The sequence below is a fragment of the Calypte anna genome, chromosome 2 (genome assembly GCF_003957555.1).
Source record: "Calypte anna isolate BGI_N300 chromosome 2, bCalAnn1_v1.p, whole genome shotgun sequence".
NCBI classification, from domain to species: Eukaryota; Metazoa; Chordata; class Aves; order Apodiformes; family Trochilidae; genus Calypte; species Calypte anna.
Window position 1 is genome coordinate 60,572,657 of NC_044245.1, and position 22,874 is coordinate 60,595,530.

The window sequence follows — 22,874 nt, forward strand, 5'->3', positions numbered from 1 at the left end:
ATTCATGAGTTTCTCTCATAAGCACTCCAGGAGCACAGAGAACAACAGTTTCTCCCCTTTAAAGCTGGAATATTCCCAGCTCTGTTGCTTTCAAAGACAATTTTGCACTGTCAGAGTTATACATCCAAACTGATAAACCTCACATCAGATTTGCTGAGTTCTGAAAGACCTGGGTGCAGTAGCTTCATGATGTGGTTTTACTGCTTCTTCTGAGGATCTAGCAACCTAGTGTCCGGCCAGGTTTCCTGGTACCATGCTGTGTGCCTCAGTTTCTGGCTTTCATCACTGTTTGTAAGGTCTAAATGCCCAACAATTTAATCTCCCTTAACACTCCCTACCCATCTGTGATGGCAGGGGGAGACATTTGAAAGTAGCACAGAGACTACCACAACAGAAAAAAAAATTGTTGTGCAGATCCTGAAACTCGAGAGAGTACAGAACTGTGATCCTTTTTATTATTTAGATTCCTTCATCTGTTGGTAGATGCCCAGAGTCTGCTGCAGAAATCAAATGCCTTTATCTCTAACACACAGACTATTAATGTTAAACAAGTCTGTATTTATGAAAATGTTAACAAAGAGTTCCATGCTACTGTTCTAGGTATACCTGACATTGTGTAAAATTTAGCTTGCAAATACAAAGTCAAAATAAGTATTCCTCTTCCCCTCAATAAACCTTTACACTATATATAAAATAGCAAATGCTGGAAAAACAGGACTAACAAGTCTACTGTTTCCCACTCATCACCACCAAGTCTGAACTCTCCAGTGAAGCTACCAAAAAGAGCTAAAACAACTTGAGAAACAATTTGAGAGAGCTGGGGTTGTTCAGCATAAAGAAGAGATGGCTCAGGGGAGACCTCATCGCTCTCTACAACTACCTGAAAGGAGGGTGTAGCCAGGTGGGGGTTGGGCTTTTTTGCCAAACGACTTTCAACAAGACAAGAGGGCATGGTCTTAAGTTGTGCCAGGGGAAGTTTAGGTTAGATATTAGAAAGAATTTCTTTACCGAGAGGGTGATCAGGCATTGGAATGGGCTGCCCAGGGAAGTAGTGGATTCTCCGTCCCTGGAGATATTTAAAAGGAGACTGGATGTGGCACTCAGTGCCATGGTCTAGCAACTGCAACGGTGGTTCAAGGGTTGGACTCGATGATCTCTGAGGTCCCTTCCAACCCAGACAATTCTATGATTCTATGATTCTAACTCCTGACTCAGCCTCTGTTTCTGCAACCTCAGACCATGAAGAATGAGACAGTAGAAACAGCAGCAGCTCAGCTCTGTGCCTGTGCCTTGATTGAGTCAAACAGGGGGGTTCCCAGAGTGAGGGAAGCCAGAGGGACAGAGAAGATACCTGGCTTCTACTGGAGTTGGCAGCTCTGGCGTGTGAGGCTGAGAGCACAGCTTTCATAAAAGTAGTGTGCAGAGCAGAGCAAGAGAGCCACAGGGAGGAGAGTGAGCAAACAGGGGCTGAGCTTATAGGGAGTGACGAGGACAGTGATGGTGGCAGCTGGCAAGGGCAGCCTTTGGGCAGGGTCCAGGTACAATGGTGTCTATCCAACAAAGAAAGACCATGCTCCCAGCACCCACCAGATTGGATGTGGGTACTCAGAGGGTGCTCCCATATCCAAGTAACAGACTGTCAGGAGTGCCACTGCCTTTCACTGGTAACAGGGGGTAGCTGACTCTGGCTGTGCCTGGTGAGAGCAGGATGATGACCACAGCTGCAGGATGAAATGATCGAGCTCAGTGAGGAGGTGAGCAGATTGAGGAGTATCTACAAAAGTGAGAAGGACTTAGATTGAGTGTTTCCACAACCTGATCTCTACAAAAATGGCATGGGAAGTAACCCTTATTAGTGGAGCACAGGATTCCATATCCTCTCAGCAAGCCTCCCAGCCTTCCCACACCAACTTGCAGGAATGGAGACAATGTGAACATGTCCCTACCTGACAGAAAAAAAATAAAAAGAGCAGACATGTTCTCTTAAGTAACACAGCACCTTCACTGCCCTTGCAGAACAGCTATGGGGCCCTGCAGAAGGAACCAGCTATTAGTGAGGAAGAGTGCTCTCAAAGACCAGAAGTGCCAACAAGACCAACTCATCCCAGGCAAGCTACCAAAAATAACCCTGAAAACAAAAATACGTGGGTTGTTGTTGTGGGAGACTCCCTCCTGAGGGGTGCAGGGGTCCCTTCCCACTTTATAGGGAAGTCTGCTGCCTCCCTAGGGTGCAGATGAAGGATGTTATGGGTAAATGTCCCACACTGGTGAGGCCCTCAGATTATTACCTGCTCTTGCTCTTTCAGGTGGGTAGTAATGAGGTGACAAGAAACCCAAAACCAATAAAGAGAGATTTTGGGGTCTTGGTGTGATTGGTTAAGGATCAGGAGCGCAAGTTGTGTTCTCCGTCTCTCCAACAGTGGTGAAAAACAGGGAAATCAACAGGAAGAGAAAACTGATCAATTCATGGCTCTGGGGCTGGTGTCATCAGCACGTCTTTGGATTTATTGATCATGAGTCACTCTATAAGTCACTAGGCCTGCTGGCACCAAATGGGATGTACCTGTCCCAGAGGGGGAAAAGGATCTTGGGGCAGGAGTTATCAAGGCTCATAGATAGAGATTTGAAGCGGTAAAGGGATAAAACTAGGCCTGCTAGGCATAAGTTTGGGGCTAGCAAGCCAGGGTTTGTAGGATGGTGTGATAGCAAAGACTCCCATTTTCCCATCTCAGCTGTGATGGTTGACAGAGAAGCAATGGGAAATGAAGAAGTTATTAATGGTTTAGGAAGGAGAGGAATACCTGAAAAGGGACAGGTAGGAATTAGAGCTCATACCCACAAAAAGGGGTTGTAATCTTCCAACTATACTTCATGGGGGGCTCCAGACACTTCATTAGGGGCACAGCTCAAATGCCTTTCTGTGAAGGCCCTCAGCAAGTGCAATAAACTGGAGCAGCTGAAGATGCCTGCGTGCCTCCAGTGCTATGACTTGATTGGCATTTCAGAAACATGATGGAATAACTCCCATGACAGGTGAGTTGGACTAGAAGTGTTTAAGCTCTTCAGGAATAAGTGGCAGGGGAGATGAGGAGGGGCTGTTGCCTGCTGTGTCAATGAACAACTAGAATGCATGGAGCTTCACCTCCTGAGTGATGAAGAAAAGACGGAGACCCTGTGGGTGAGCATGAAAGGAAGGGAAGGGGACATTACAGTGGGGGTCTGCTACAGACCACCTGACCAGGAGGACCAAGTGGATAAGGCCCTTCATAGACAGAGGTTGCTGCTTGCTCACAAACCCTGGTCCTCATGGGTTGGAGAGACAACACAACAAGGCACAACCAGTACAGGAGATTCCTGGAATGCACCAATAACTTTATCCTCCACGTGATAGAGGAACCAATGAGGAGAGGTGCTATGCTAGACCCTGTACTCACCAACCGAGGAGGGCTCAGGGAATGTTAAGCTTATGGGCAGCCTTGGCTGCAGTGGATATGGAGTTTAGGATTCTCAGGGTATCACAAAATGAGGTGCTTAGCAAGCTTGAAACCTTCAACTTCCAAAGAGCTGATTTTTGCCTCTTCAGGAGCCTCCTGAAAGGCTTTCCATGGGACAAGACCCTGGAAGGAATGGGACCTCAGGAAAGCTGGTTGACTTTCAAGGATCATCTCCTCTAAGCTCAATGGCACTGCATCCCTAAAAAAGAAATCAGGAAAAAAGGCCAGGAGGCACATATATGGATGAACAAGGAACTCCTGGCCAAAATCAAACATGAAAGGGAAATCCACAAGGGGTGGAAGCAAGGACAGGTAACCTGGGAGGATTACAAGGAAATTGTTTTTGAAAACAGAAACCAGGTTAGAGAAATTAGAGCCCTGATGGAGTAAAATCTGACCTGGGTCATGAAAGATAACAAAAAGAGGTTTTTAAGGATATGTCAGAGAAAATCAAGAGAATCTGGGGCCCCTCCAGAGGGATATAAGTGACCTGGTTACCAAGTATATGAAGAAAACTGAAGTTTTTAACAACTTCTTTGCTTCAGTCTTCGCTGGTAAGTACTTAAGCCACACTATCACAGAGGGCAGCGACTGGGTCTGGGAGAGTGAACAACCACACAGAATAAGCAACAATCAGGTCTGCAAACACCTATAGAACCTGAAAGTGCACATGTCCAGGGTACCTCATGAGATACGTTGATGGGTCCTGAAGGAACTGGCAGCTGAATTTGCTAGGCCACTAGCCATCATATTTGAGAAGTCATGGCAGTCTGGAGAAGTTCCCACAGATTGAAAAAGGGGAAATATAACCCCCATATTTAAAAATGGGAGCAAAGAAAACCCGAAGAACTGCAGACCAATCACTCAGACCTCTGTGCCAGGTAAAATCATGGAGCAGATCCTCCTGCCATCTGTACTAAGGCAGATGAAAAACAACGATGTGATCGGTGACAGTCAACATGGCTTCACGACGGGCAAATCACGCCTGACAAATATGGTGGCCTTCTATGACAGAATTACAACTCTAGTATAGGAAGAGAAACAGACATCATCTATCTGGAATTGTCCAAGGCATTTGACAGTGTCCCACATGACATCTTTGTCTTCAAGATGAAGACATGGGTTTGATGGATGGACCACTTGATGGATAAGGAGCTGGCTAGATCACACTCAAAGTTGTGATCAAAGCCTCAACACCCACCTGGAGACCAGTGACAAGTGGGGTTCCTCAGGGTCTAGTGGCAGGGTTCCACAGGGTCAGGGTTCTGGGTCCAGTGCTGTTTAACATCTTTGTCAGCGATGTAGACAATGGCATTGAGTGCACCCTCAGTAAGCCTGCTGATGACACCAAGCTGTGTGATGGATTTATTTGAGGGAAGGGATGCCATCCAGAGAGACGTTAACAGGCTTGAGAAATGGGCCAGTGTCAACTGCACGAGATTGAACAAATCCAAGTCCAAGGTCCTGCATCTAGGTCAGACCAACCCCAGGTGCAATTACAAGATGGGTAGAGTGTGTTGAGAGTAGCCCTGAACAGAGGGACTTGGGAGTGCTGACTGACAAGAAGCTCAACATAAACTGGCAGTGCACTCATGCAGCTCAGAAGGCAAACTGTATCCTAGGATGCATCAAGAGGGGCATGGCCAGCAGATCAAAACAGGTGATTCTCCCCCTCTACTCTGCACTTGTGAGACCCAACTTGTGTCCAGTTCTGGTGTCCCCACCATAAGAAAGACACAGATCCATTAGAACGAGTCCAAAATGATGATCCAGGGGCTGAAGTACCCCTGCTATGAGGAAAGGCTGAAGGAGCTGGGATTGTTCAGCTTATAGAAGAAAAGACTTCAGGGGGCGTAATACCTGCCTTCCAGTAACTGAAGGGAACCTACAGGAAGGCTGGAGAGAGACTTTTCGTAAGAGTGTCAGTGATTGGACAAAGAGAAATGGTTTTAAATTGAAGAAGAATAGGTTTAGACTGTATATTATGAAGAAGTTCTTTAGTACAAGGATGGTGAAACTCTGAGACAGAGTGCCTGGAGAAGTTGTGGGTGCTCCCTCCCCTGAAGAGTTTAAGGCCAGGTTGGATGAGGCCTTGAGAAAGCTTGTTTAGATAAGAGGTGCATCTACCCGTGGAAGGGAGGTTGGAGTAGATGATTTCTAAGGTCCCTTACAACCTAAGTCATTCTATGATTCTATGATTTAACCAATTTGATAAAATCACTTGTTCACCAGAGCAGGTTAGGTAACATGACATCACAGAAACAACTCATCCAAAATTCAGCGTCTTTAATTTACAAAGCCTCTGTGTTGTCACGTGAATCCTTGGGGCAGTCTCCCCTCTCTTTTTCTCTGAGCATGCTTTATGAGAACATTGTTCAAGATGGCACTGGTTCAGGGAAAAAAAATCACAGAATCATTCTGGTAGGAAAAGACCTTTGAGATCATAGAGTCCAAGCATTAAACTAACTGTAAAGAGACCATTGCTAAAACATATTCCTAAGCACTATATCTGTACATCTTTTAAACACCTCTAGGGATGGTGATTAAAACACCCCATTGGCAGCCTATGCCAGTGTTTAATAACCCTTACAGTGAAGAACTTTCTTCTAGTATCTAATCTAAACCTCCGCTGGTGCTTCGTGAGACCATTTTCTCTTGTTCTGTTGCTTGTTATTAGGGAGAAGAGTCCCACTTCACTAAAACCTCCTTTCAGGTAGTTGTAGAGCATGATAACACTTCCCCTCAGCATCCTGTTCTCCAGACTACAGAACCCCAGTTTCCTCTGATGTTTCTCATAAGACTTGTTCTCTGGACCCTTCAGCACCTTTGTTGCCCTTCTCTGGACTTGCTATAGCACCTTGATGTCTTTGTTGGAGTGGGGAACAGAAAACTGAACAGAGCTGGTACAGCCTGACCCGTGCCCAGTACAGGGGGTACAGTCACCTCTCTAGTCCTGCTGGCCACACTATTCCTCAAATGAGCCAGGATGCTGCTGGCCTTCTTGGCCACCTGGGCACGCTGTTGTCATATTCAGCCAGCTGTCAATCAATACCCCCAGGTCCTTTTCTGCTAGGAAGATTTCCAGCCACTCTTCCCCAACCTGTAGCATTGCATGGAGTTGTGACTCAATTGCAGGACTAGACTAAACACCTGGCCTTGTTGAATCTCATCCAATTGGCCTCAGCCCAGTTATCAAGCCTGTCCAGGTCCCTCTGTAGAACCTTCCTACCCTCAGGCTGATCAACACTCCCATCCAACTTAGTGTTATTTGGAAATTTAGTGAGGATGCACTCCATCCCCTAATCCATATCACTGATAAAGATATTAAACCTGCCCCAGTGATGAGGCCTGGGGAACATCACCTGTAACTGGCTGTCAGCTGGGTTTAACTCCATTCACCACAACAGTCTGGGATCAGCTGTACAGCCAATTTTTAACCTAGCTTTTAACCTAGCAAAAAGCACACTAGTCTAGGCCATCTGTAGACAGGTTCTCCAGAAGAATACTGTGGGAACAGCGCTGAAGGCTTTATTAAGGTCCAGCCTTTACTCATCCACTAAGTGTGTCACCTTGTCAAAGAAGGAGATTAGGTTTGTCAAGCAGCATTTGTCTTTCATGAACCCATGGTGCCTGGGCCTGATCCCCTGGTTGTCCTGAACATGCTGGATAACAGCACACAAGATGATCTGCTTCATAACCTCCTCCATCACTGAGGTCAGACTAACAGGCCTGTAGTTTCCTGGATCCTCCTTCTGGCCCTTCTTCTAGATGGGCATCACATTTTCTAATCTCCAGTCTGCTGGGAACTCCTGAGTTTGCTAGGACTGCTGGTAAATGTTGGAAAGTGGATTTGTGAACACTTCTACCAGCTCCCTCTGGGACATACCAAAAGGGATATGCCTTTGGGTGTATCCTCATAGACTTGTGTGTGTCTTAGTGGTGCAGCAAGTCGCTGACCATTGCCTCTTGGATTATGGTGGCTTCAAGCTGCTTCCCATCCCTGTCTTCCAGCTCAGCAAACAACGGGTCCTGCTACTAAAGACAGAGGCAAAGAAGTCACTAAGTACCTCACTTTTCTCCTCATCCTTGATCACTGTGTTTCCCACTACATTCATTAATGATGGAGATTCTCCTTTGTCCTCCTTTTGTTGCTAATATATTTGTAGAAGCATTTCTTATTATCTTTGACAGCTGCAGCCAGATTGATTTCAAGTTGAGATCAATCAGCTTCTAATGATTTGGTCAAAGTCTGCCAACTGGAAGTCCAAGGTGGCAGTTCTGCTGACCTCCCTCTTTACTTCTCCAGGAATAGAGAACTCAATTGTTTCATTGTTGTTATGTTCAAGGGGGCCTCCAAACATCAGATCTTTCACAAGTCCATCTCTCTTGATAACCAGCAGGTCCATCAGGACACCTTGCCTGCTTGGGTCCCCCACCAGCTGCACCAAGAATTTACCCTCCACACTAAAAACCTGCTTGACTGTTCCCTCTCTGCTGTTTTCCCTATGCTCTTCTCTCTCTGATGTATACAGTAGCTGAAAAAATAGCCATTCCACTTCTATGCTATTTAAACACAAGAAAAAGTCTTCTAAAAATAAAATGTTCAGCATTTAGTCAAATTTAGTGATGTGAGACTCCGTTATCATGAATGTGACCCTGTCAAGTGATGGGTAAGGAAAAAGGGATTTACAGACTTAATCACAGCAGCAAAGTGCTCTGCATATTTGCCTGTAAAAACCTACTTATTCTCCTAATTCTTGACTTACATCCTTATTGTTTGACAGACCTAGAATGGTCTTTCCAGAAATTAATCAGTTAATATAAAATCATCCTCCTAAATTTCTTTATAATTTTCAAATGCACTAAAATGTGCATCAAGGGCTTTCATACAGTTTGCATTTTTGAACCACCATTCAAATTGGAATTCATACAGTTGAAAAAAAAAACAAAACAAACCACAAAGGAAGAAACAACTTGAAATGCTGCAATTTAACATATCATGCAGCTTCCAGGTTTTAACCAGTATGTGGGGAGTGTAGATATTTTAGAACAGCTTCTTCTAACATCTCTGTCATTTTATTTCTCATTACATTCTAAATTTTTATTTTGTTTATTTTATATTTTGATTTCAAATATGGCAAAGGCATTTTTTTCATGTCTTACCACATTTATATTTACAGTAATGTCTGTTGCAACACCTTAAATGTTCACTTGATAAAAAAATTAGCATTTGGCTGGAGGGGAGGAGAGTGGAAGGGAAAGAAAGCAGGGGGTTGAGAGTGGCACAGGGGGGATGTAGGCCTTCAAGGTAATAAGAGTGGTACCTGATCACCAAGGTCTTTAACAATGAAGAACATACACACAAACCAGAAATGTCCACTTTGAATACTTTCTCCTTTCTTGGTGAAATGCACCTAGCTTTCTGAAAAACTAAGGCTTCAAAAAAGATTTTTCTAAAAAGCTCCAAGAAAAGAGTTTCTCCAGTTACAGTGTACAGTAATTTCTTCTACAATTACCAATGTACAGTTTCTGCTAGATGTTTCACACACAGGCAACATGCCTACACTCTAATATCCACATAAATTTAGTATAAGACTGTATGCTCCACAGACTACTGTAACAAAGTATATGTATAGATACCTGCAACTTCATGTATAAATACAGATTTTTAAGCACTGAAGATCAATAGTTTTCTTCTGAATATTTCTGATTTATCAATAACAGCCTGAGAGAGGGAGTGCACCCTCTGCAAGTTTGCAGATGACACCAAGTTGAATGGTGCAGTTGAAATGCTACAGGTAAGGGATGCCAACCAGACTGACCCTGACGGGCTTGAAGAGTGAACCCGTATGAACTTCATGAAGTTTATCAAGGACAAGTGCAAGGTCTCACACATGGGTCAAGGAAAACCTTAGTCCCAATATAGACTAGAGGATGAATGGACTGTGAGCAGCCGTGTGGAGGTGGGCTTGGGGGTACTGGTGTATGAAGTACTGGACTTGAGTTGTAAACAGCCAAAACAGCTTAAACATCCAATTGTTACCCAGGTTTCATGAAAGGAAGCACAGCCAGTATGTCAAGGGAGATGATTCTTCAGCTCTGAGGCCCCAGCACAAGAAAGACATGGAGCTGTTGAAGCGAGCCCAGATGAGGGTAGTGAAAATGGTCAAAGAGCTGGGTCACCTCTCCTATGAAGAAAAGGTGGGAGAAGAATTGATGATGTTCAGCTTGGAGAAGAGAAGGCTTCATAGAGACCATATTGTGGCTTTTAAATTTAAAAAGGAGGCTTATAAGAAAGATGGAAAGGGACTTTTTACCTGGGTCTGTACTGAGAAGATAAGGGATAATGGTTTTAAACTAAAACATGAGATTAGATACAAAGAAGAAAATCTTTACTGTGAGGGTGGAACAGGTATCCCAGAGAAGCTGTGAATGTCTGCTCCCTGGAAGTATTCAAGGCGAGGCTGGTCAGGGTATTGAGGAACCAGGGTATTGAGGATATCTAGTGAAAGATATCCCTAAACCATGAGGGAGGGATTAGACTAGATGATCTTTAAAGGCTCCTTCCAATACAAACTATTGCATGGCTCCATGATTCTAATTTTTATTGGTGGTTTCCTTTGAGCTTTGTAATACCTGGAATATTTGCTGTGATATGGAAAGAGCTATTTCTAACTGCTTCTGGTGTAAAAATTCTGAATAAAGCAAAGCAATACTGCAGTGGGCAGCATCCAGAAAGAAAGCACTATAAACAGCCATTTCTCTTGTCTCTGTCACAGATGAGTTGAGCTTGTTCAGCACAGACATACAAGTTACATACATCATTATCTCATTTTCTTGACTCTCTAGAGCATTTCCGTATCAACAAGCCTTGAGTCATCCCTCCAGGACCTTCTATACTCTGATTTCTCCCATGATCCCTACAGGAAGGTATAGCCTTCCTGGGGACTCTACAGCCCTCCTGCAGCACTGCAGGAAGCTGCTGCACTTGCTAAAACTGCTCCTTGGAACCCTGTGGCTTGGTTCAGGTGGAGGCAACCCTTTTATATGTCACTCTATGTGGTGGTCAGAAGAAGAAATCCTGCCAAGTTACACAAGACATTTAAGAGCTTGTAGATGGTAAATTCTTACTTTTCACAGTGCTCATTCATGTGCTTTGTGCACTTGAATAGTCCTGCTGGTTTACACGGAGCCACTTGTATAAACAAATACTCAGCAAAATAAGGAGGGATTGTATATCCCTTTTTTTTCTTTCTACTTGGATCATTTGTTTAATCAAACTACAACTTATAACATGAATGATATTTTAATGGTGTTGAATAGTATTTTAATGGAGTTTTCTCCAAAAGGAACTTGTAGGGTTGTTTTTTTTCCTTAGAGATTAACCAAAATTTAAAATTATTAATAATTTTATCTAAAACACTGCAGTGATGAAGATGCCCAGAAAATTAAAGAGAGAAGTTAAAACTAAAAACAAAGACAAAGTTGTTTTTTTTTACTGAATGGGCTGAATTGCTGAATGGGCTCCACTCAGGGCATATACTTGAACTGAAACACAACTTGAAATTACTTAATGGAATTACAGCTTCTTAGTCAGGAGTAATATGTTTTTATAGTAGCCCCTGTGTGTATATATATATATATATATTTAATCTGTAAATTCAACTCTGTAGGGCCAGTTAAGTCTTAAGAAAGATAAATCCTACATTACTTAACCTATTCTTAGGAAAGAGTTGTTTATTGTATGTTCCAAACCATATTCCTGAGCATCACTGAAGAGCTGCTCTGCTGGGGAGTCTTCACAAGTAAAATGATACCTGGTCCTCACATCCTTCACTGTAACTTGGGCTGTGGTCACCCCACATAAGATAACACCCATACTGTGTTAAAATGGCTCCTGAACTCTATATAGACTATTTCCTTCTCATGAGGTACAGATTGTGACTATGGATCACAGTTGTGATTATTTCACCTTCCTGATACTTGAATTTACTGTCTTCACTGAGTTCACACTATAATTATTTTGGATATGCATTTGCATGCCTTGTTTTTCATACTGCATCTGAATAAAGTTACTTGTTTCCATTTAAAACACATGCACTCACACATTTCCTACCATGTAGCAATTACATTCAAAAACTTCATAAGATAGCAGATATATAAAGAGCCTTATTTCTTCCTCTTCAAGAAAAATTAAATCTTTTTCAAGATCATTGTGTAGGATACATATATTCCACAGAAAACAAGCACAAAAAGAAGCAGAGTATCTGCAGAGTTTCTTGGTAAATTACTGATATTGATGATTCCTTTTTATCTTGGGAACCTTCCATAGATAAATATATTCTGTTTTAACCACTACCCTTTACACAGTGTACACAGGAGATAATCAGACTTGCTTGGGAAATGTTTTTTGTTCCTTTTTGCAAAGTCATAAAAACATACAGGAGGTTGGAATGGATAACAACATTTTCTTGTATCATCTCACTTCCAAATAAACTGAACTTGGGCCTAGAGATCTTACCCTTTAGACATGAAACTGTTAGTGAACAGAGAGCTTTGATGGTCTTTGAAAGTTACCAATTAATGGACTGTTAGAAAGAAGAAAAAACCAGGTTTTTTTGCATGGTTCACTTAACCTTCAAATAATACAGAAAAAAATTACAGAACCACCAAATAATTGCATTAGGAGAAACTAAATAAAAAAAAGTGGGGGAAATGCAAATAAAGGTGATAAAAGGTTAACATAAAAAAATAAGAGCACTTAATTTAGAAATATAAAAGCTAAATGAAAAAAAATGATTTATAGAACAAGAAAAGAAATATCAAGTGGCGAAAAAACATTTCAGATGGTGAACTGTCAGTATTTGTTTCTGCAAGCTCAAGCAGTAAGCATGAGCATTGTGCAAAGGCTCTGGTTCTATTGGAACTAAAAAATTCAAACTCTGGAATTGGAGGAACATGGAGGGCTTTTGGAGGAGAAAAAGGCTTTTCCCCCCAAACCGCTAGAGTTCCCAGGCCCCATGCAAGTTCTGCCATTCAGAACTGTCCTGTGTGGAGACTCAACCACTCAGTGCTATTCTATGGCCCTTATTCATTGATATCCTTAGAACAATCTCAGATGGAAACACAAAGTAAGTTTTAGACTGGCCCACCATCCACACAGAGTTCTTCAATTAATGTTGGAAAAGTTTATTGCCTTGTACTAAAGAAAGAAAAATAAAATTGTAGGTACTAAGGTGGAGGCCTGAAGTGATTTCTCACTGAAGAGAGTTATTTATGAGTAAAATAAATTCCTCTCTTTACTGAAGATCTGGGAAGGGCTCATTGAAGCATGACATAGAACTGAGGGCTCTGCCCTCAGCATGAAGAGATGTGTTTCCATTCCATTCCAGAGGTACAGTCAGTTACAGGCATACAACAGATATTTGATAGTTGCTGAAATATTTACCAATTAATTGATAAACCAGGGCTGTGCACGTGGTGTATCTGAAATAAGCAAGTATGTTTTATCAGTCTGTCATTCACTCTTACAGGGGTATAAATGTGTATATATATATATCCACTGTATTGTATACCCTATTTTTCTTGGGGAATGTAGCTGTATGAATCTACTTATATTTTTGGTTGCTGGTGAGGTTTTTTAAATTGTTGTTGGGAGGTTGTTGCAGCTTACTAATTGCAAGCCTATGTGCTCTACCCTAGGTTTTCTGGAGGACAATTCTCTGACACTTCTAGATATTTTATGGGAGAAAAAGAAAGTGCTGTAATAGGAAAGGCAAAAGGGCAGCTCAGTTTCTGTTTTCCGTTGTGTAGCTTTGAGGTTAAAAACTCCAGGAATTTAGAACAGTAAAGGGGCCTTTTTTTTGTTGTGTTAGAGTAGTGATGTCTTACAGAACAAGAGGGTCAGTCATAAGAATATTGGAATGGTCTCTCAGGTCTGCTCAGTATAGCACTGAACTACCACTACTCAAAAGGAAAAAAGTTCTGTTCATTTTCTTAAAAATGCAAGCACATGTTATTGCCACTGGCAACCAGCAGCATTTCCCAGAGGTGCTGCTCTCCACACCTGGTGACAGGATGGCAGCTGCAGGGAGTTCTCTTGTTCAGATCTGTAGAGTCACACAGCTATTTGGGTGAAACTCTTCTCTGCTAGGACCTGCTAGCAAGAGCTTGCTGGCTATTTGCTGGGACACTGGCTCCCCTCCTTATCTTTTTTTTAAATACTGGAGTTGAGTGGCTGAAATAAAAAGTAATAGTTTCTTATAGTACAGATAATAAGGATGTCTCCTGTTTACACTTCTCTTCTCTGAGGATCTTTCCTTTTACATTAAAATGAGAACAGCTTACTTTTTCTCCATCTTGCCCTCATAATGTCAGAGAAAGAATGCACTACTCCAGAAATAATATTCAGGTTTAAGATCTTCTATGAACTCCACATTGAAGCAGTGAGTAAGCCACAGAAGCTTTAGTGGCTGTATGAAACACTATTTCATGTAGCGGGAAGGAAAAAAAAAATAGGAAGAAAAGAAAAAAGGGGTACTCCTGGGGTTACATTTCAAAAAGATCTCAGCACAAGAGAGAACTTGGAAGCATTAGAAGCATTATAATCAACCACTCCATCTGCAAAGCAATGTCATTTAAGACTACCTACACTGTAGCTAATGCAGAGACACATACAACATATAAATGTACTAATCAGGATATAATTATTGGCTTGTCTTGAATGTGAATCTAAGTGCAACTAACAGTAGTATATACGTATTTCACAGCACTGTGATGGCACCACTGAACACAATGGTTATAGTTATACATGTAATGTGATCACCAGAGGGACAAACAAAGACAGTAGGAGGCACCTAAGCCAGAAAAATCTTGCATGCAAGATACTATATTAAAAGTAATCCATCTATTGGAAAATAAAAATGTGTACAAGTTACTACACAGACTAAGTACTCCTTTTGGCCCCAAACACAATACAGTACAAAAAGAATGACTACTCATTTGAAAATAGTTGTCTGCCTCCTACCACCAGTTCTCTAAGCCATTTATTGATGCAGACTTCTTCTGAGAAGTCTATTACCTTCTGAAAAGACTATTAAGTCTTCCTAGTGGGGCCATTCTCCCCTTCTACCTAAATGATAAATCTCCACTTGACAGCTTGCTTTTTTCTTGGAAACTTAACTGCAACTGTATGTCACTGTATTTGTACTACATATTATCTGCTTCAAATTATTTCATAGAATTTTCAGGGTTGGAAGGGACCTTTAAGATCATCTACTTCCAGCCTTCCTGCCATGGGCAGGGACACCTGCCACTAGATCAGAGCCCTTTCCAGTCTGGCCTTAAAAACTTCCAGGGATGGGGCTTCCACCACCTCTCTGGGCAACCTGTTCCAGTGTCTCACCACCCTCATGGTGAAGACCTTTTTCTTAATATCTAATCTGAATCTATCCTCCTCTAGTTTGCAACCATTCTCCCTATTCCTATCACTACTGAACACCCTAAAAAGTCCCTCACCAGCTTTTCTGTAGAGCCCCTTCAGATTCTGGAAACTACAGTAAGATGTCCTCAGAGCCTTCTCCTCTCCACACTGAATAACCCCAACTCTCTCAGTCTCTCTTCATAGCAGAGCTGCTCCAGCCCTCTGATCATCCTCCTGGCCCTTCTCTGGACACACTCCAGCACATCCATGTCCTTCTTGTAACAGGGTCTCCAGACCTGGATGCAGTACTCCAGGTGGGGTCTCACAAGAGCAGAGCAGAGGGGGAGAATCACTTCCCTCGAGCTGCTGGCCACGCTTCTCTTGATGCAGCCAAGGATCTGGTTGGCTTTCTGGGCTGCAAGTGGACACTGATGGCTCATGTTGAACTTCTCATCCACCAGCACTCCCAAGTCCTTTTCCTCAGGGCTGCTCTCAAGCCAGTCACTGCCAGCCTGTATCAGTTCTTGGGATTGCCTTGACCCAGATGCAGGACCTTGCACTTGGTGTTGTTGAACTTCATGAGGCTGGCATTTCCCACCTCTCCAGGCTGTCAAGGTCCCTCTGGATGGCATCCCTTCCCTCCAGTGTGTCAGTTGCACCACACAGTTTGGTGTCATCAGTGAACTTGCTGAGGGTGCCACCGTCCATGTCACCAACAAAGATGTTAAACAGAACCAGTCCCAACACTGATCCTTGAGGGACTCCGCTTGTCACTGGCCTCCACTTGGACAGGGACCCATTGACAGCCACTCTTTGGGTGCAGCCATTAAGCCAGTTTTTAATCCAAGTGGTCCATCCATCAAACCCATGTTTTACCAGCTTAGAGACCAGGATGTTGTGTGGGACTGTCAAAAGCACAGATACGAAGGCACATCAAAGGCTTTGCTCAGGTCCAGGTAAATGATGTTGGTTGCTCTTCCCTTGTCTATTGATGTTGTGACCTTTTCATAGAAGGCCACAATTTGACAGGCATGATTTGCCCTTGGTGAAGCTGTGCTGATTATATCCAGTCACCTCATCACTGTTTTTCTGCTCCAGCAGTGCCTCCAGGAGTATCTGCTCCATGATCTTTCCAGGCACAGAGGTGAAACTGACCTGCCTATAGTTCCCTGGATCTTCCTTCTTTCCCTTTTTGAAAATGGGGGTTATGTTTCCCCTTTTCCAGTCACTGGGGACTTCACTGGACTGCCATGGCTTTGGGAATATGATAGGCAGTGGTTTAGCAACCACATCTGCCAGTTCCCTCAGTTCCCATGAGTGTAACCCATTGGGTCCCATGGACTGTACACTTTCAGGTTCTTCAGATGGTCACAAACCTGATCTTCACTTGTAATTGGCAGTTCTTCCTTCCAACCATGGCAATTGTTGTCTGTGACTTCAGGAGTGTGTCTGGAGCCCTTGCCAGTGAAGACTGAGGTAACGAAGTAATTGAAAACCTCAGCCTTCTCCATATCACTTGTCAGTAGTTCACCTCTTCCCTTTCTGAGGGGGCCTACACCTTCCCTAGTCTTCCTTTTACTGTTAAAATACCTATAGAAATTTTTGCTGTTCCCCTTGATCTCCCTGGCTAGATTTAATTCTAACTGAGCTTGTTTAATGGGATACATCAATCCTACCTAACGTTGTCATGCCTTTGAATGTAAATCTTGTGAAAAATCCTTTCAGGAGGCTTCAGAAAATCTTCCTTCATTTCCATTGCAACATTCCTGGGCAAAAGACTCATCAAGAGACGTTCCTAAAAGGAAATGTAAACAACATTAGTTTTGTAGTATAGCATTTGACCATTATTTAAATTAGCATAGAAAATATTTTCCTAACCTAGTCTGCTTTCTGAGAATTTGTGCTGTATATATAATATGAACTATTTTCTCTCAGACTTCTGCAGCCTTTTTAAAGACTTCTTCATTAAAAAAAAAGTATAGAAATACTATACCAAAAGGGAAAAGCTAGCTTCAGCGCAGACAATTGTCCCTAAATTTCATTAACGTCAATAACAATAATAACAACTTACTTTATTATTACTAGCATTTATCTGCCTGGGAAAGATTTCCCAGGATCATTTGCTATCCTTTTGTGTGTCCTATTTCTGAACCTAATGAAAGTGTTACATTACAAGGACTACAGCAGCTGGTTATTATGCAGCGAGAGTGGATGATAGACTTATCCACAGTCTGACTCACCAGAACAGCAATAAGTGTACAGTTTTAGTGGTATCTTATTTAGTGTGGTCAATGTCTGTTCCAACCAGCTTGGTAATGGCATGCATCAGAACAAACCCCTGCTTAAACAGGTATCTTCTTGCTATACACACAGAAAAATTTTTAGCATGAGTTGCTGACCTTCATAAAAAAAAGACTTCTGTTTTAGAGCTGGTCAGTATTGACTATAAAGGCCTATGTACTTTTTAGAGCTTGGTGGAAACCCTGTATCAAATTGTGGTGGCTGGCATTTTTCATTAAAGATTAATAAAAAAAAAAAAAAAAAAAAAGGAAAAAAAAAAAGGAGTTTACTGGAGAAGAACTGGAAGAACTGTACAGTCTTTACAAAGTAAGTTAGCAGTCTCAGATTCCCCATGTGAAGAAAGACTCAGGCATGGCTTTCCTAAAGGACTATCACTACTGACCTTTTAGGCCAAGAAAGGAAGTAGCATCATGGCTATAAACAATTGTCACTGGAAAAGAGACTGGAAAAGGTAAAAAAGAACCCCAGAATGGAAAATAGCAAATCACTGAAAAAAAAAAATGAAATTACTGGAAAATAATATAAGAGAAATCTCACATTTTTGTGCAAAATCTAATCTGTTAAGCAAAGTAGTACTGACCTTCAGGTAAAGCCTAAGGAATGATCAAAGACTCAGAGGACTGGAGTGGCAAGATTGAATTAATGGGAAAGAGCTCCACCTGGATCTCTATTTAGCAAGTCCTACCATTGTTGTCAGGTTTTTTTCATTTACACCTGTATGGTTGATTTGATTATAAAAACAATCTGAAACCATACTAAAAGAAAAACTAGATGTGCATGGCTGCAGAGTGCACTGAATGGAACAAGTAACAGCACTGATGTGAGGCTGGTCACGTTTGTGGTGACATTCATGCTTGAGTTGTTGTCTCTGATGGGCATGGGTGGTGACAGAAAAGAATTGAAAAAGTGAGACAGGTAGCACTAATCAATTAGCAACAGCTTTGATTGGAATCTTTCAGGTTGGAAAACACCCTTGGAATCATCAAGTCCAACTATCATCCCTACTCTACAAAGTTCTCCCCTAAACCATATCCCCCAACACCAAATCTAAACGACCCTTAAACACATCCAGAGTTGGCGATTCAACCACCTCCCTGAACAGCCTGTTCCAGGGTCTGACCACTCTTTCTGTGGATTTTTTTTTCCTAATGTCCAATCTAAACCTACCCTGTTGCAGATTGAGTCCATTTCCTCTTGTTCTGTCGCTAATTACCTGTGAAGAGAGACCAGCATCAACCTCTCTACAGTGTCCTTTCAGGTAGTTATAGAGAGAGATGAAGTCTCCCCTTAACCATCTCTTCCTCAAACTAAACAGTCCCAGATCCTTCAATCGTTCTCCTTAACATTTATTCTCCAGGCTCTTCACCAGCTTTCTTCACTCCTGTACACTCGCTGCCTAAAACTGGACACAATACTCAAAGTGTGGCCTCCCCAGTGCTGAATACAGGGATACAATCACCTCCCTACTTCTGCTGGCCACACTATTTCTAATACAAGTCAGGATGCCATTGGCTTCCTTGGCCACCAGGGCACACTGCTGGCTCATATTCAGCTGCTTGTCAATTAGAACTCCCAGGACTCTTTCTACCTGGCAGCTTTCCAGCCACATTTCCCCAAGCTCATAGTGTCGCATGGGGTTGATGCGGCCCAAAGTGCAGGACCTGGCAACTTGGCCTTTTTGGAGCTCTTGTTGTTGATGCTGGCCCATTGACCCAGTCCATCTAAGTCTTCCTGTAGAGCCTACCTATCCTCATGTAGATCAACACTCCCACTTAACTTGGCATCATCTGCAGACTTCCTGATGATACACTCTATGTCCTTATCAAGATCATAATAAAAGTGTTAAACAGAAATGAGCCGTGAGGAACGCCACTTGTGACCTGCCACCAGCCGGATTTAACTCCATTCATCACCACTCTTTGTGCCCTTCCACCCAGCCAGTGCTTGATTCAACAGATTGAATGCTCATCCGGGCCATGAGCAGTGAGTGAGTTTTCCCACAAGAATTCTGTGGGGAACCATGTCAAATGCTTTCTGAGAGTCTAGATAGACAATACCCACAGCCTTTTCCTCATCCAATAGCCGAGTCATCTTGTCATATAAGGAGATTAGATTTGTCAGGCAGGACCTGCCTTTCATAAACCCATGTTGACTGGGCCTGATCCCTTGGTTGTCTTCTATATGACTTGTGATGGCACTCAATATGATCTGTTCCATGACCTTCCCTGATGTCGAGGTCCGACTGGTAAGTCTGTAGTTTTCCAGATCCTCCTTTCTGCCTTTCTTCTCGATGAGTATTACATTTCTACCTTCCAGTCCATTGGGACCTCCTCAGTTATCCCGGATTTCAAGTAAATGGAAAATGGCTTGGCAATCACATCTGACAACTCTTTTAACACCCTTGGGTGTAACCCATCTGGCCCCATAGACCTGTGTGTGTGCAGGTGGTGTAGCAGCTCACTGACCACTTCCTCTTTAATTATGATGACTTCATTCTCCATCCCCTTCCTGTGTCCTAGAATAAAACAACACTCATGCTGCTTACTTTCTTACAGGTGACAAATGATGTTGTATTGAGGTGGCCTCAACATGTGGCATATTCCAAAACACAGGGTCTAGTAGAAAGAAAAATATTTCCATATTTTCATGTTTCTTAATTACCTGTTGATGGTGTTTGGGCTAATTACAGCTGGTTTCTACCAGAAAATTATATCTTGGCCCCATGACCAAATGATGCTCTATGTACTCTCTTCTTCTACTGTAAATCTTCACTCAGCCTTTATATGGTGTAAAGTGAAATCATGCTAAAAAAAAAAATTCTTTGCAGAGGCCTTAGTTGTCTGTCAATTATTTAACATTCCCTGAACAAATCACACTAAGAAAATAAAATGACAGTTGAGGACCTATATCTTCTTCATTCACATCAGTTTTCATTAGATATGAAGCATTGCTAGAAATAAGAGAAGTAACATTGATTTGACCTGAAGACAAGTCAAAATGTGCATAGCAATCCCATTAGGAATTGTGCAGTGTTACCTTGGCACTATTCAACAACTAGCACCATTATGCACACAAAAAAGAAGGAAAATATGCAAAAGTAGACAAATGGCAAAAACCCCACATTTGCCACTGTTAGTGGTCAAAAAGACCCTATATCACTACTTATTGCTTGAAACATTCTCAACCCTAATTGTAAGTACAAGCTACTGTACTGAGATTCTCACCCCAGATTGGACCTGAGGAAAAAATTTAAGTCTTGTATTTACTCAAGACTTGGCTAGACAAAGATACAGTTGACCAAACCTACTGTTGCTGGCAGTCCTGCACTGAGATTTTTGTGAAACAAAATCAGGGGGAAGGCCAACAAGGCTGATATCCTGGTGGGAGTCTGTTACAGACCACCCAACCAGGATGATGAGAGTGATGAATTATTCTACAAGCAGCTGGCAGATGTCTCAAAACCACCAGCCCTTGTTCTTGTGGGTGACTTTAACCTGCCAGATGTCTGCTGGGAACTCCACACAGCAGAGAAGAGGCAGTCTAGGAGATTCCTAGAGCGTATAGAGGATCATTTCCTGCTCCGGCTGGTGAATGAGCCTACCAGGGATGGGGCCCCACTACACCTGTTCACAAATAGAGGGGGGCTGGTGGGAGATGTAGTGGTAAGAGGCCATTTGGGGCAGAGTGACCATGAAATAGTAGTTTTCAATACTCAGGGATGCAAGAGGGGCCAACAATAAAACCTCTACACTGGACTTCTGGAGGGCAGATTTTGGCCAGAAGACTGATTCAGAGTGTACCCTGGGAAACAGCCCTTGAAAACAAAGGGGTCCAGGAGGGATGGACATACTTCAAGAAGCAAGTCTTGAATACTCAGGAGCAGCTGTCCCTGTGTGCCGAAAGGAAACCTGGCAGGGAAGACAACTGGTCTGGCAAAACAGGGAGATATTGAAGGAAATTAGGGTAAAAGAGAGACTTTACTGACTATGGAAAAAGGGCTGGCTACTCAGGAAGAGTTTAAGAATATAGTTGGGTCATGTAGGAAGAAAATTAGTGAGACAAAGCCATGATTTGAACTTAATCCTGCCGCTTCTGTTAAGAATAACAAAAAGTCCTTCTACAGATGCATCAAAAGGAGGGGCAAGAAAAAACTCCATTCTTTGTTGGACATGGGGGAAACAGTTATCAAAGATGAGGAAAAGTATGAGGTATTTAACACCTTCTTTACCTCATTTTCCAACAGTAAGACAGGTTGTCCTCAGGACAGCTGGCCTCTGGAGGTTGTAGACAGAAATAAACTGAAACAGCCCTCCTATAATACAGGAGGGAACAATTTGTAACGTGCTGAGCCACTTGGATCCTCATGAGTCTATGGGACCAGTTGGGATCTACTCCAGAGTGATGAGGGAGCTGGCAGAAGAGCTTGCCAGAAGAAGCTGTTCTCCATCATTTATCACTAGCCCTGGCTCACTGGGGAGGTCCCAGATGATTGGAAGTTGGCGAATGTCACGCCAATCCACAAAAAGGGATGGAAAGAGGACCCAGGAAACTCCAGGCCCATCAGCCTGACCTCAGTGCCTGGCGGGGTTATGAAGCAGATCATCCTGGGGGCAATCACACAGCACCTACAGGATGGACAAGGGATGGACCCAGACAGCACAGGGTTAGGTAGGGCAGGTCCTGTCTGACCGACCTGATCTCCTTTCATGATCAGGTGACCCACCTGGTGGATGAGGGGAAGGCGGTGGATGGAGTCTACCTGGACTTCAGCAAAGCCTTTGACACCGTCTCCCACAGCATTCTCCTGGAAAAGCTGTCAGCCCACAGCTTGGACAGGGTCACTCTGTGTTGGGTTAGGAACTGCTGGAGGCCCCCAGAGCGTGGTGCTGAACGGGGATGCATCCAATTGGCACCAAATGGTGTCCCCCAGGGATCAGTGCTGGGCCCAGTTCTGTTTAATATCTTAATTAATGATCCAGATGAGGGGACTGAGTCCACCATTTGCAAATTCGCAAACAACACTAAGCTGGGGGGGGAGTGTTTCTGCAGCCAGGCAGAGAGGGACCTGAGAGTCTGGATTGACAGGAAGCTGAACATGAGCCAGCAGTGTGCCCAGGTGGCCAAGAAGGCCAATGGCATCCTGGCCTGTATCAGGAACAGCGTGGCCAGCAGGTCCAGGGAAGGGATTCTGCCCCTGTACTCAGCCCTGGTGAGGCCACACCTCGAGTACTGTGTCCAGTTCTGGGCCCCTCAGTTCAGAAAGGAGATTGAGGTGCTGGAGCAGGTCCAGAGGAGAGCAAGGAGGCTGTGAAGGGATCCAGCACAAGTCCTGTGAGGAAGGGCTGCGGGTGCTGGGGGTGTTCAGCCTGGAGAAGAGGCAGCTCAGGGGAGACCTCATCACTCTCTGCAACTCTTTGAAAGGAGGGGGTAGCAAGGGGGTGGTTGGTCTCTTCTCCCAGGCAGCCATCAGTAATACAAGAGGGCATGGAGTTAAGCTCTGCCAGGGGTGGTTTAGTTTATATATTAGGAAGAAATTCTTTACAGAGAGGGTGATCAGGCATTGGAATGGGCTGCCCAGGGAGGTGGTGGATTCTGCATTCCTGGAGGTTTATAAGAAGAGACTGGATGTGGCACTCAGTGCCATGGTCTGGTAGCCA

At 43.3% G+C, this 22,874-nt stretch overlaps 1 protein-coding gene across 1 annotated transcript in view; it reads right to left on the minus strand.

Moving 5' to 3' along the window:
* Positions 1 to 22,874, minus strand: part of ADCY1 (adenylate cyclase 1) — a 139,239-nt gene that overhangs the window by 65,209 nt on the left and 51,156 nt on the right. The window contains exon 3 of the mRNA XM_008497154.2: positions 16,593 to 16,711. Coding sequence (XP_008495376.2) covers positions 16,593 to 16,711 — 119 coding nt within the window. The remainder of the gene's footprint in view (positions 1 to 16,592; positions 16,712 to 22,874) is intronic.